Source organism: Pristiophorus japonicus, chromosome 19, assembly GCF_044704955.1.
Source record: "Pristiophorus japonicus isolate sPriJap1 chromosome 19, sPriJap1.hap1, whole genome shotgun sequence".
Taxonomy (NCBI): domain Eukaryota; kingdom Metazoa; phylum Chordata; class Chondrichthyes; family Pristiophoridae; genus Pristiophorus; species Pristiophorus japonicus.
Genome location: NC_091995.1, coordinates 12,582,397 through 12,597,056, shown reverse-complemented (window position 1 = coordinate 12,597,056; position 14,660 = coordinate 12,582,397). Strand labels below are relative to the sequence as shown.

The window sequence follows — 14,660 nt, the reverse complement described above, 5'->3', positions numbered from 1 at the left end:
GAGATGGGAGAGGGGGGAGGAAAGAGAGAGAGATGGGAGAGGGAGAGAGAGAAGAAAGAGAGAGAGATGGGAGAGGGAGAGAAGGAAGAAAGAGAGAGAGGTGGGAGAGAAGAAAGAAAGAGAGAGAGGTGGGAGAGAAGAAAGAAAGAGAGAGAGGTGGGAGAGAAGAAAGAGAGAGAGGTGGGAGAGAAGAAACAAAGAAAGAGAGAGGTGGGAGAGAAGAAAGAAAGAGAGAGAGGTGGGAGAGAAGAAAGAAAGAGAGAGAGTTGGGAGAGAAGAAAGAAAGAGAGAGGTGGGAGAGAAGAAAGAAAGAGAGAGGTGGGAGAGAAGAAAGAAAGAGAGAGAGGTGGGGAAGAGGGAGGGAGGGGGGGGAAGAGGGAGGAGGGGGAAGAGAGAGGAGGGAGGGGAAGAGAGAGGGAGGGAGGGGGGAAGAGAGAGATGGGAGAGGGGGGAAGAGGAGATGGGAGAGGGGGGAAGAGAGAGATGGGAGAGGGGGGAAGAGAGAGATGGGAGAGGGGGGAAGAGAGAGATGGGAGAGGGGGGAAGAGAGAGATGTGAGAGGGGGAAAGAGAGAGGTGGGAGAGGGGGGAAGAGAGAGGTGGGAGAGGGGGGAAGAGAGAGGTGGGAGAGGGGGGAAGAGAGAGGTGGGAGAGGGGGGAAGAGAGAGGGGGGAAGAGAGAGGTGGGAGAGGGGGGAAGAGAGAGGTGGGAGAGGGGGGAAGAGAGAGGTGGGAGAGGGGGGAAGAGAGAGGTGGGAGAGGGGGGAAGAGAGAGGTGGGAGAGGGGGGAAGAGAGAGGTGGGAGAGGGGGGAAGAGAGAGGTGGGAGAGGGGGGAAGAGAGAGGTGGGAGAGGGGGGAAGAGAGAGGTGGGAGAGGGGGGAAGAGAGAGGTGGGAGAGGGGGGAAGAGAGAGGTGGGAGAGGGGGGAAGAGAGAGGTGGGAGAGGGGGGAAGAGAGAGGTGGGAGAGGGGGGAAGAGAGAGGTGGGAGAGGGGGGAAGAGAGAGGTGGGAGAGGGGGGAAGAGAGAGGTGGGAGAGGGGGGAAGAGAGAGGTGGGAGAGGGGGGAAGAGAGAGGTGGGAGAGGGGGGAAGAGAGAGGTGGGAGAGGGGGGAAGAGAGAGGTGGGAGAGGGGGGAAGAGAGAGGTGGGAGAGGGGGGAAGAGAGAGGTGGGAGAGGGGGGAAGAGAGAGGTGGGAGAGGGGGGAAGAGAGAGGTGGGAGAGGGGGAAGAAGAGGGAGATGGGAGAAGAGAGAATGGAGAGGGGGGGAGAAGAGAGAGAGAGATGGGAGAGGGGGGGGAAGAGAGAGAGAGATGGGAGGGGGGGGAAGAGAGAGAGATGGGGGGGGGAAGAGAGAGATGGGAGGGGGGGGGAAGAGAGAGAGCTGGGAGAGGGGGGGAAGAGAGAGAGATGGGAGAGGGGGGGAAGAGAGAGAGATGGGAGAAGGGGGGAAGAGAGATGGGAGAAGGGGGGAAGAGAGAGAGATGGGAGAGGGGGGGAAGAGAGAGAGATGGGAGAGGGGGGGAAGAGAGAGAGATGGGAGGGGGGGGGAAGAGAGAGAGATGGGAGGGGGGGGGAAGAGAGAGAGATGGGAGAGGGGGGGGAGAGAGAGATGGGAGAGGGGGGGGGAAAGAGAGAGAGATGGGAGAGGGGGGGGGAAGAGAGAGAGATGGGAGAGGGGGGGGGGAAAGAGAGAGAGATGGGAGAGGGGGGGGGGAAAGAGAGAGAGATGGGAGAGGTGGGGAAGAGAGAGAGAGAGAGATGGGAGAGGGGGAAGAGAGAGAGAGAGAGAGAGATGGGCGAGGGGGAGAGAGAGAGAGAGAGAGAGAGAGAGAGAGAGAGAGAGAGAGAGAGATGGGCGAGGGGGAGGGAGAGAGGGGAAGAGAGAGAGAGAGAGAGAGAGAGAGAGAGAGAGCGATGGGCGAGGGGGGGGGAGAGAGAGAGAGAGAGATACGAGGGGGGAGAGAGAGAGAGAGAGAGAGAGAGAGAGAGAGAGAGAGAGGGGGAGAGGGGGAAGAGAGGGGAAGAGGGAGAGGGGGGAAGTGAGAGAGATGGGAGAGGGGGGAAGTGAGGGGGAAGTTAGAGAGAGATGGGAGAGGGGGGAAGTGAGAGAGAGAGAGAGAGAGAGCGAGAGGGGGGGAGGTGGGACAAATCACGTTCGTCCAAATCGCTTTACACCCACACCCGCTTTCTCAGAAAGCTTGGTGCGTGCCTTACAAGGGACTCTGTTGGAGTGGATGAAATGCAAAAGTCACAACACTGTCACTATTCACTTCATACCCAATAAACCTGTTAACAATCTGCACACCATGCCCCATCTATGGCGAAGGAAGATAAGGCCATGCACTTGCGCTGAGGTAAGGGACTTCGGCTGGTGGAGGCAGCACTTGCACTGGGGTCAGGGACTTTGGCTAGGGGGGGATGCACTTATGCTGGGGTAAGGGACTTTGGCTGGGGAATGTGACCTCTACTTCTGAACTCAAAATGGATCATGCAACAATGTGTAAAGTTAGGATGGGCAGCTCCATTTACACATTCCAGAGAAACCTCGGGGTGTGGCTTATCTTCCAAGGGGCCAATCAGCAAAAGGTAATGCGATAATGGAGAGCCATTCACAGAAACGGCTACCATTCAGTTCGTACAAATAGTCGCATCCTAAAATAAAAACTCAGGTTAAATTCATTTTTATAACATGTTTAAAATAAAAATACCCATTAAAACAGGAACAGAGGAATTCACCAAAATACATTAAACCACTGTGCAAAGAGGAACTTCACCGCAACATGTTAACCGAATCATTACCCATAGTGCACCAAGGGACTACATTCTAACACGTTGGGGCTGAATTTACGGCCCCTACGGGTGCGTACGAAGTGCGCACATGCGCGTAGAGACCCCACAGGTTCCGGGTTTAGACATGCACTGTGCATGCGCTCAAACCCAGAACTTGCGATCTGTAAAGAATCCTCTTCACAGATCATACAAATTTGTAAGGCCTGCTTTTACCAGCGTAAGAGTTTTAAAAAAAAAATAGAACAATAAAATTTCATCACTCATTTATACATTTAAAAACCTTGTCCTATAAGGTAAGATTATTTTTAGCTCCGTTAAAACATATTAAATATTTGAAAAAAAGAAATGTTTGTTTAAAATATTTAATAAAATGGCATTTTAATTATGTAATGTCTTTTTTATTTATTTCATGTGTTTGTGTATTTTTTAAGTGATGCCCATGCATATTTATGTGGTTTCCGTACAAACAAAAACCCCATAAGTATGAAAGGACATTCCCTTCTTTTATTGGTTGGGCAAGTCCACGTGATCCAAGGGGTGCTTGTGAGCCGCATGTGCTTTCCTGGATATGTGGGCCTCTAGCCGCAGGTACCTGCCGAATCAACGAACCTCCCGGACCACCAGGTAAATTCGTAGATTATTTGCAGGTGGGAGTAATCTGCCTGCAGGAAGCCTCCAACCGCAATTTCTATACCATTAACTGATCCATTACCCATCGAGCACCAAAGGGTTACGTCCTAACACATTAACCAATTCATTACCCATAGTGTACTAAGGGACAAAATCCTCACATATTAACCAATTCATTACCCATAGTGCATTAAGGGACTACTTCCAAACACATTAACCGATTCGGCTAACTAACAGAAAACAAGAGAGTCGGGATAAATGGTTCATTCTCGGGTTGGCAATCAGTAACTAGTGGGGTGCTGCAGGGATCAGTGCTGGGACCCCAACTATTTCCAATCTATATTAACGACTTGGAAGAAGGGACTGAGTGTAACATAGCCAAGTTTGCTGACGATACAAAGATGGGAGGAAAAGCAATGTGTGAAGAGGACACAACAAATCTGCAAAAGGACATTGACAGGCTAAGTGAGTGAGCAGATGGAGTATAATGTTGGAAAATGTAAGGTCTATGCAGAAAAAAATCAAAGAGCAAGCTATTATTTAAATGAAGAAAGATTGCAAAGTGCTGCAGTACAGTGGGACCTGGGGGTACTTGTGCATGAAACACAAAAGGATAGTATGCAGATACAGCAAGTGATCAGGAAGGCCAATGGAATCTTAGCCTTTATTGCAAAGGGGATGGAGTATAAAAACAGAGAAGTCTTGCTACAGTTATACAGGGTATTGGTGAGGCCACACCTGGAATTCTGCAAGCAGTTTAGGCTTCCACATTTATGAAAGGATATACTTGCTTTGGAGGCAGTTCAGAGAAGGTTCACTAGGTTCATTCTGGAGATGAGGGGGTTGACTTATGAGGAAAGGTTGAGTAGGTTTGGCCTCTACTCATTGGAATTCAGAAGAATGAGAGGTGATCTTATCGAAACGTATAAGATTATGAGGGGGCTTGACAAGCTGGATGCAGAGAGGATGTTTCCGCTGATAGGGAGACAATAACTAGGGGTCATAATGTTAGAATAAGGGGCTGCCCAGTTAAAACTGAGATGAGGAGAAATTTTCTCAGAGGATTGTAAATCTGTGGAATTCGAACATTGAATAAATTTAAGGCAGAAATAGCCAGTTTCTTAAACGATAAGGGGTTATGGGGAGCGGGCAGGGAAGCGGACCTGAGTCCATGATCGGATCAGCCATGATTGTATTGAATGGCGCAGCAGGCTCGAGCGGCCGTCTGCCCTATTCCTGTTCCTATTTCTTATGCTCTTATTCTTATAGTGCACCAAGAGTCTACTGCCTAACCAATTAACCGTTTAATTCCCATAGTGCACAGAGAAGTTTCACCCAAATATGTTAACCGATTCATCACTAATGATGCATCAGGAATAAATTATTTCCCAAGCTTTTCAAGAAGGAGACAACCCCTTTCTCATTGTGGTCACATTGGCGTCACAATGTGACTGATGGAACAATTCACCTCACCACACGGTGTGTTTGCTAATCTGGGTCACAGATATCTCTCATTCATGAATACTGTGGCCCCTTTAACACTTCCCCCACCCCAGCCTTCTGTTGTGCTCTAATGGTGAATAAGCGCAGGATGAGGAGGTGGCTGAATGTGGTATAGCATGACATTTATTTAATGCGCCGATGTAGAGAACAGTAAACACTGCTAGCAGGTGAGATGGTTGTCTTTTACAGATGGTGTAATGTATAGTCCTGAGTAAATTAGACTTTATAGGACCATTCATTTTAAACGGTTGAGCACTTCCCAACCTCTCCATTAACTTTTGTGATTGTAACCGTGGTTCTCCAGGTTTCTCGCTCGGATCTACTGTACAATCCCACACCAAGGGGATCTGGATGTGGTGTGTGCCTCACCCTACAAAGCGCAATCATTGCTTGGTGCTGCTGGATACAGAAGGCCTGGGTGACATTGAGAAGGTATGGGGACTTCATTGTTTCTAATCATACCCTATTAACTGGTTAACTAAGTGATGTGATCAGGAAACAATATATGTATAAGCACATCACACAGGTGTCAGCATGTGCTCAGTGGGTAGCACTCTCATCTGAGTCCTAAAATCATGTGTTCAAGTCGAACTCCAGAGACATAAGCATATAATCCAGGCTGACACTCCGTGCCAGTACTGAGGGAGTGCTGCACTGTCGGACATGCCGTCTTTCAGATCAGACATTAAACTAAAGCCCCGTCTTCCCTCTCCGATAGACGTAAAAGATCCCACGGAATTATTTCGAAGAATTATGGGAGTTATCCCCGGTGTCCTAGGCCAATATTTATCCTTCAGCCAACATTAATAAAACAGATTATCTGATCATTTTCACATTGCTGTTTGTGGGAGCTTATTGTTCGCACATTGGCTGCCTCATTTCCGATATGACAACAGTGACGACATTTCAAAATGTAGTTAATTAGCTGTAAGCTGCGTTGGGGCGCCCCGAAGTCATGAAAGGCACTATATAAATGCAAGTCTGTGTTTCTTTCACTCCTGTTTGTACAGTTCTTCAAATTAATAACAGTGTGATGAGTGGTGTACTCCTCATTATGTCCGTGTTCTAATAGGGTGATCAGAAGAACGACTCCTGGATCTTCTCTCTGGCCGTGCTCCTGAGCAGCACATTTGTGTACAATAGCGTGGGAACTATTGACCAATACGCAGTGGAAAAACTCCAGTATCTTTTAATTCCGTTGTAACTTTCAGGAGAAACTTCTTCAGTCAAAGACTGGCGAGAATGTAGCACTCACTACCACATGGAGCGGTTGAGGCGAATAGGGTAGATGCATTTAAGGGAAAGCTGGATAAGTACATGAGGATAAAACAACGGAAGGATATGCTAATAGGGTGAGATGAAGTAAGGTGGAAGAAGCTCTTGTGGAGCATAGACATGTTGGGCCGAATAGCCTGGAAATTCTAGTTAACTGCTGTTTCATTTCAAATTTATTGAGGGAGCTTAAGTGAAACTGTCTCATTGAAAGGAGAAATGTTTGGTGAAAGGCAGAATGTGGAAATAAATTGTACGGAAAAGCTTCTAAGTTCATCTATTACTGCACTGCTGGAGTCGAATTCTAGTCGCCACACGTTGCTTGCATTTTCCACAATCCTTTTTTCATCCTTCAGTCACTGCCTCCTGCTGGGGCACTGTGTCTTGGGTGTTACCATTCCTCTGGGATAGGCACAGTTACTGGGTAGGAATCAGGGGAGTTGTTCCTCCTGTATTGCGTGGGTTGTGCTTCTGTCTACTTTGCTCTAAATTGTGGATTTGCGCCCTCACCGTTTATACGTGGTTGCCTCTCTGCTCCCTGCATCCCGTCCCAGCCCCCCCCCACAAAGTGTTCATTCTTCAATTGTGCCCCGAGATGGTGAATGCTCCTAGAATGATTGACTGTGGGAGGCATCACATCTGAACCTGCTCTTGTCCAGCATGCAGATGCGAGCACTTTCCAGGAAGTGTCACTAGTTAGTGATCAGGACTGATCGGTTCCCTTGTTCCTAACTCGTGAACACGAAGACCAACTGAAGCACCCCCACTGCACTGAGATCAGCTATCTCAGATTGTACTAGAAATGAGTTACGGTTGACCCCTCTCTTTCTAGCACTTCCCGACTGCAAGTGGGTCTGCAGGCTGTGCCGTTTCCACCCGGGGGTTGGGCAACGGTGGCCAACTGAAAGCATAGGTGCTGCTCTCTGTGCCTGGCCCATGGTGGATCATGTTACAGTGCACAGACAGTGTTGGACATTCTCGAAACAACGCATTGATAATGGTGTCTCTGCTCTCCCAAGCTTGTGGGATGAGCAGCTTGTCTGACTCGAGCACATATTGGGACACGGACGATATGTCTCTTTAGTCCATGAACATAGGCTACTGCTTTGTTTAACTTATTTGATACATGTTCAATCGTTTGGGGCTCGCCCGCTACTTTTGCTTGCTGCACAACACTCCCGATCCCGTGCGGTAACATCTCACTTGCTACGAGTACTTTGTTCGATACATATACAACTGATTGGGGTTCGCCCGCTACTTTGGCTTGCTGTACAACACACCCGACCCCGTGTGATAACACATCGCTTGTTAAAAGTACTTTGTCAGATACATAAACGACCGGTTGGTGTTCGCCCGCTACTTTGGCTTGTTGTAAGGTACCCCCAACCCCATACAATGGTACATCGTTGGCCGCGAAAGACCGCTCGCAAGCGTTACATGGTGCACACAATTTATTTGAGCGTAGTGGGTTCCTGGCCTTCATCGCGGCCGCCCCTTTACCTTTGACCCGAACCCAGTCGTCTTCCTTGCTGGGCAACACATTCCTCCGTTCCGTTGCAGCGACCTTCCATGGTCTCTCGTCCCGTGGTCTGGATGCACCCTCATCCCGTGGTCTTGTCGCCTTCTCGTCCCGTGGTCTGGACGTCCTCTCGTCTGTGTCCGTGATGCCGACTGCCGTGATCTTCCTCCCCAGGTATTTTGCCTCTGGTGTCGGGAAGATGCATTCGGATCGTTTCGGCCGGAGTCCCATTCCGCATGGTCGACCCGGAGCCTCTTCCATCGTTGCGAAGGGGTCGTCGGCTTCGGGTGGTGGGTACCGCGCCTGTACCATTGCTCGTGGTTGTGATGAGTGGCCTGTGCCTCGGTGATCTGCAAATGGATCTGCACTTCGATGCCTGGTTCAGCTGGAAGTGGGGGTTTGCCCGGCCCTTGGGAAAGGGAGGCCTCGTTTGCCGGAGAAGGTACGCAGAGGTCTTCCCAGTTTCATCGAATCTTCCCCATCCACCACCTGCCAAGCAGCACTGGCCCATCACCTGAAACAATCCACAGTGATAAATCGTGCACCGCTCCCTCATGGAATATTCTCATGTCCGCACTACCAATAACTGGTATCAGTTCCTTGGTGTAGGTGCGCAGCTTTGCCTGAATCGGGATCAGCTCGGGTCGCTTGGCTTCGTCGCTCTACAGCCTCTCGAAAACCTTCTGGCTCATAACTGATTGACCCGCCCCCGTGTCTGGTTCTGGAGACTGGAGTACCGTTAGGTTCAACATTAACATTATCGGAGGGCTTTTGGTGGTGAAGGTGTGTATCCCATATGCTTCCTCTTCATCCTCGGGTTCAGTTGCCTCTCCTGCTCGTTCATCGTGAACCTCGCTGGATTGGTCGTCCTCTCCTGAATTTGCCAGGAGGTGAGTCAGAGATCATTTTCACATTTGCTGGAGTTGCCCCATTGTTCCACAGCCCTTCCACACATAGGGCTTGAATCAACATTGATGAGCTCTATGGCTGCCCCCATTGCGCCAACATGGTGTTAATGGATACACATTCACACTCCACGGCGGACTCTGAGTCACTCTAGGCCTAGGTGTGGCCTCTGCAATCGGGTGGGCCCTACCTGTGCCATTCTGCCTGCTGCAAACATTATTTTGTGCACGATGCTGGCCGGTGAGCTTCGATTCCGTGAAGATAACTGTTTTGTGTTATCGCTCGTAGATATGAAGGCTTGGGTTATCGTGATGGCCTTGCTCAGATCTAGGGATTCGGCAGACAGCAGTTTGCGAAGGATGACCTCGTGGCCAATTCCAAGCACGAAAAAATCCCGCAACATTTCCCCCAAGGATCCTGTAAAGCCACAGTGCCCCGCAAGGCGTCTTACATCAGCGACAAAACTCGCCACATTCTGGCCCTCGGAGCGACGGTGCATGTAAAAGCAGTACCTGGCCATCAGGATGCTCTCCTTTGGCTTGAGATGTTCCTTAGCCAGCGTACACAGCTCTGCATAAGATTCGTCCGTTATTTTGACCGGTGCCAACAAATTTTTTAGGAGGCCATATACCGATGACCCACAAAAGGTGAGGAGAATCGCCCTGCGCTTGATCACCGTCTCAGCCTTGTCCAATTCGTTGGCACAAAGTACTGGTCGAGGTACGCAACGAAGACTTCCCAATCATCACCCTCAACGAATCTCTCAAGAATACCAATGGCAGCCATTACCACATGAAAGTTCGTGATCTGTTACTCGTCGCCAATTTGTTATGTTCAGAATAAATCCACAGGACTATATCGCAAGTTTAAACTGTTGTGACCTTGGTCTCTTTATTCAGACTCTAGAGTGAGGAAGCAACATGGTGAATCACCTTTTATACCTGCTTTCCCCAGGGTGCACCAGTGACCCTTCGGTCTCCCACAAGTGTGCCCCCTAGTGGCAAGTCTTACATTTGGGTATGGTTTACATACATATATAACAGTAACATCGGCAAGGCGGGACTTCCAGCACCAGGCACAGAAGTTTCACCCCGCTCTCGAAATTGAGGTTACCGCCCCCGAGAGGAAGTGGAGCACAAAAAAACACACTGCACTTCCTTTCTGGGGTGCTAACGGAGCAGAAGCAAAGTAAGCGGGGTGCAGTGCTACACAGATCAGAAACACAGAAAATAGGAGCAGTAGTAGGCCATTCGGCCCTTCGAGTCTGCTCCGCCATTCAATATGATCATGGCTGATCCTCTATCTCAACACCACATTCTCGCTTTTTCCCCGTACCCCTTGATATCTTTTGTTTCTAGAAATCTATCTATCTCCCTCTTAAATATATTCAGTGACTTGGCCTCCACAGCCTTCTGTGGTAGAGAATTCCACAGGTTCACCACCCTCTGAGTGAAAAAATTTCTCCTCATCTCGGTCCTAAATTTCCTACCCCGTATCCTGAGGCTGCGACCCCTTGTTCTAGACTTCCCAGCCCCGGGGAAACATCCTCCCCGCATGCTGTCTATCCAATCCAGTCAGAATTTTATACGTTTCAATGAGATCCCCTCTCATTCTTCTGAAGGAGAGAGGAAATAAGCAGGAAAAAAGGGTAAAAAAAACAAATTTAAAGGCACTTTGTCTAAATGCACGTAGCATTCGTCACAAAATAATGAGTTGACGGCACAAATAGATAGAAATGGGTATGATCTGATAGCAAGGTGACCAGGACTGGGAATTAAATATTCAGGGATACATGACAATCTGGAAGGACAGACAGAAAGGAAAAGGAGGTGGGGTAGCTCTATTGATAAAGTATGGAATCACTGCAACAGTGAGAAACTATATTGGCTCAAATGATCAGGATGTTGAAACAGTTTGGGTGGAGATAAGGAATAGTAAGGGGAAAAGGTCACGGGGGCATAGCCTATAGGCCCCCTAACAGTAGCAACTCTGTGGTTGGAGTATAAACCAGGAAATAGTGGGGACTTGTAAAAAGGGAACAGCAATAATCAAGGGTGATTGTAACTACACACTGGGCCGCATAGTGCTGCTGTGTAGGAGAGGCCCTTTCCTTCATTAAAGGGGAGGGCCAAGCTGCAGAATCTGCTGAGCCCTACCTGGACTTCCTGGGAGCGGAGTGCCAGATCATTGCACGGACCCTACATTCAAGGAGGCAACGGGCCGCGACAAGTAAGTCAGACTTTTTTTTTGCTCACGCCACCTCCCCTTTAACTAGTGCCCGTGAGCGGTCACCCACCTGCATGTACGCACCCCTTGATGCTGTGGCTGGCATCGTCCGGTGCAGCTCCAGGGGGGACGATACAGAATTTTTGCTCTGGGCTGAAAACGGTCAGCACGGGACGCTACCAGTTACCGCCACAGTTAACCGTGCCACACCCGGGCAAAAGGTTGTTTGTGCCCTGAGGGAGCTAATGGAGGTGAAAACGACCCCAATTTCTTCCCCAATTTCTTCCCCATTCTGATTCCTGAGGCATTGGGGGCACTTCTGGGTGAGGTGGGACCTGAACACGACCGACAAGTTGCACCTCAACAGAGCCGGGACCAATAACCTTGCATGGGGTTTGCTAGTGCTGCTGGGGAGGGTTTAAACTAGCTTGGCAGGGTGATGGGAACCCGAGAATGGATTCAGTAGGTAGGGAAGTAAAGCTGGAATTTGAAAGCAAAAATGTAGAAAGTGAATTTGAAGGACAGAGGAAACAAGGGCTAGAAAGTAGTCAACAAGGCGGTCTGGTTGTGCTAAATGGTATATACTTCAATGCAAGTATAGCAAGTAAGGCAGATGAGCCAAGAGCAAAGGTAGACACTTGGGAGTATGATATTACAGCTATTACAGAGACATGGCTAAAAGGGGGGCAGGTATGGCAGATCAACATTCCTGGTTACAGGATCTTCAGACGGGATAGAGAGGTGTTTAAAAAGGGAGGGAGGGGGTCGTGGTATTGATTAAAGGAACTATTACAGCTGTGAGGAGGGATGATATGTTAGAGGGAATCATCAAACGAAGCCATATGGGTCGAACTGAAAAACAAAAAAGGGGTGATCACACAGGTAGAAGTGTACTATAGACCCCCCCAAACAGTGAGAGGGAGATAGAAGGGCAAATATATAGGCAAATTTCTGAGAAGTGCAAAAACTATAGGGCAGCAATAGTAGGGCATTTCAACTATCCTAATATTAACTGGGACAAAATTAGTGTGAAGGGTATAGAGGATGTGGAATTCCTAAAATGCATTCAAGAGAATTTTTTTAGCCAGTATTTAGCAAGCCCAACATGGGAGGGAGCGTTTTAGGGAATGAAGCTGGGCAAGTGGAAGGGGTATCAGTGGGAGAGCATTGAGGTGCTAGTGACCATAATTCAGTTAGATTTAAGGTAGTTATGTAAAAGGACAAGGATAGACCAGGAATAAAAGTTCTAAATTGAGGAAAAGACAACTTTGCTAAGCTGAGAAGTGATTTGGTCATCGTGGATTGGAAACAGCTACTTGAAGGTAAATCGGTGTCAGAACAGTGGGAAGCATTCAAGGAGGAGATCCGTAGGGGTCAAGCCAAATATGGGCCCTTAAAGAAAAAGGGTGGGACTAACAAATGTAGAGCCCCCTGGATGTTGAGGGATATACAGGGTAGGATAAAGAAAAAAAGGGAGGCTTATGACACATACCGAGGGCTAAATACTGCAGAATCTCGAGAGGAGTATAGAAAATTCAGGGGTGAAATGAAAAATGATATTTGGAAAGCAAAGAGAGAGCATGAAAAATTCTTGGCAAGTAAAATCACGGAAAACCCCAAAATGTTTTATAAATATATTAAGCGCAAGAGGATAGCTTCTCGAATATTTTGGGCATGTAACTGGTAGAGTGGACAAGGGAGAACCAGTGGATGTGGTGTATTTGGCCTTTGACAAGGTCCCACACAAGAGACTGGTGTGCAAAATTAAAGCACATGGTATTGGGGGTAATGCATTGACGTGGGTCAACTGTTTGGCAGACAGGAAGCAGAGAGTCGGGATAAATGGGTCCTTTTCAGAATGGCAGGCAGTGACTAGTGGGGTGCCGCAGGGCTCAGTGCTGGGACCCCAGCTATTTACAATATATAATGATTTAGATGAAGGAATTGAGTGTAATATCTCCAAGTTTGCAGATGACACTAAGCTGGGTGGTGGTGTGAGCTGTGAGGAGGATGCTAAGAGGCTGCATGGTGACTTGGACAGCTTAGGTGAGTGGGAAAACGAATGGCAGATGCAGTAATAATGTGGATAAATGTGAGGTTATCTACTTTGGTGGCAAAAATACGAAGGCAGAATATTATCTGAATGGCGGAAAATTAGGAAAAGGGGAGGTGCAACGAGACCTGGGTGTCATGGTACATCAGTCATTGAAAGTTGGCATGCAGGTAAAGTAGGCGGTGAAGAAGGCAAATGGTATGTTGGCCTTCATAGCTAGGGGATTTGAGTATAGGAGCAGGGAGGTCTTACTGCAGTTGTACAGACTCGCAAGATTTTCATGAATGCCTGGAAAGAGATTGCTGAGGAGGTGTCGGGGACCTCCATTCATGACCAGGCCTCACCTGGAATATTATGTTCAGTTTTGTTCTCCAAATCTGAGGAGGGACGTTCTTGCTATTGAGGGAGTGCAGCGAAGGTTCACCAGACTGATTCCCGGGATGGCAGGACTGACATATGAGGAGAGACTGGATCGACTGGGCCTTTATTCACTGGAGTTTAGAAGGATGAGAGGGGATCTCATAGAAACATATAACATTCTGACGGAACTGGACAGTTAGATGCAGGAAGTATGTTCCCGATGTTGGGGAAGTCCAGAACCAGGGGACATAGTCTAATGATAAGGGGTGAACCTTCTAGGACTGAGATGAGGAGAAACTTCTTCTCTCAGAGAGTTGTTAACCTGTGGAATTCCCTGCCGCAGAGAGTTGTTGATGCCAGTTCATTGGATATATTCAAGAGGGAGTTAGATATAGCCCTTATGGCTAAAAGGATCAAGGAGTATGGAGAGAAAGCAGGAAAGGGGTACACTGAGGTGAATGATCAGCCATGACCTTATTGAATGGTAGTGCAGGCTCGAAGGGCCAAATGGCCTACTCCTGCACCTATTTTCTATGTTTCTATATAACTAAAGAAAGGATAGGGCCTATTAGAGACCATGAGGGTAATGTGTGTGTGGAGGCGGATGATGTGGGTATGGTTCTTAATGAATACTTTGTGTCTGTTTTCACAAAAGAGAGGGGCGATGCAAACACTGTGGAGGAGAAGTGTGAAATATTAGATGAAATAAACATCATGAAAGAGAGGAGGTATTAAGGGGTTTAGCAGCTTTGAAAGTGGATAAGTCCCCAGGCCCAGATGAACTGTATTCCAGGTTGTTAAATGAAGCAAAAAAGGAAATAGCAGAGGCTTTGACCATCATTTTCCAATCCTCTCTGACTTCAGGTGTGGTGCCAGAGGATTGGAGGATTGCTAATGTGGTACCTTTGTTTAAGAAGGGAGAAAGGGATAGACCGAGTAATTATAGGCCAGTCAGCCTAACCTCAGTAGTGGGAAAGTTATTGGAAAAAGTCCTGAAGGACAGGATAAATCTTCACTTGGAAAGACACAGATTGATCAAGGTCATTCAGCACGGATTTGTTAAGGGCAGGTGGTGTCCTATCTTGTTTGAATTTTTCGAGGACGTAACCAGGAGGGTTGATGAAGGCAAAGCTTATGAAGTAGTGTATATGGATTTTAGCAAAGCTTTTGATAAGATCCGACATGGCAGACTGGTTACAAATGTAAAAGCCCATGGGATCTAGGGCAAAGTAGCAAGTTGGATCCAAAATTGGCTCAGAGGGAGGAAGCAAAGGGTAATGGTTGATGGGTGTTTTTGCGACTGGAAGAATGTTTCCAGTGGGGTTCCGCAGAGCTCAGTACTAGGTCCCTCGCTTTTTGTGGTATATTTCAATTATCTAGGCTTGAATATACGGGGTATAATT

At 48.2% G+C, this 14,660-nt stretch overlaps 1 protein-coding gene across 6 annotated transcripts in view; it reads left to right on the top strand.

Annotated features, from left to right (window-relative positions):
- Window positions 1–14,660, top strand: part of LOC139229714 (guanylate-binding protein 1-like) — a 30,815-nt gene that overhangs the window by 6,045 nt on the left and 10,110 nt on the right. For all 6 annotated transcript variants that reach the window (XM_070861246.1, XM_070861252.1, XM_070861247.1 and 3 more), the window contains exons 3-4: window positions 5,226–5,353; window positions 5,994–6,103. In XM_070861246.1, the coding sequence (XP_070717347.1) occupies window positions 5,226–5,353; window positions 5,994–6,103 (238 nt within the window). The remainder of the gene's footprint in view (window positions 1–5,225; window positions 5,354–5,993; window positions 6,104–14,660) is intronic.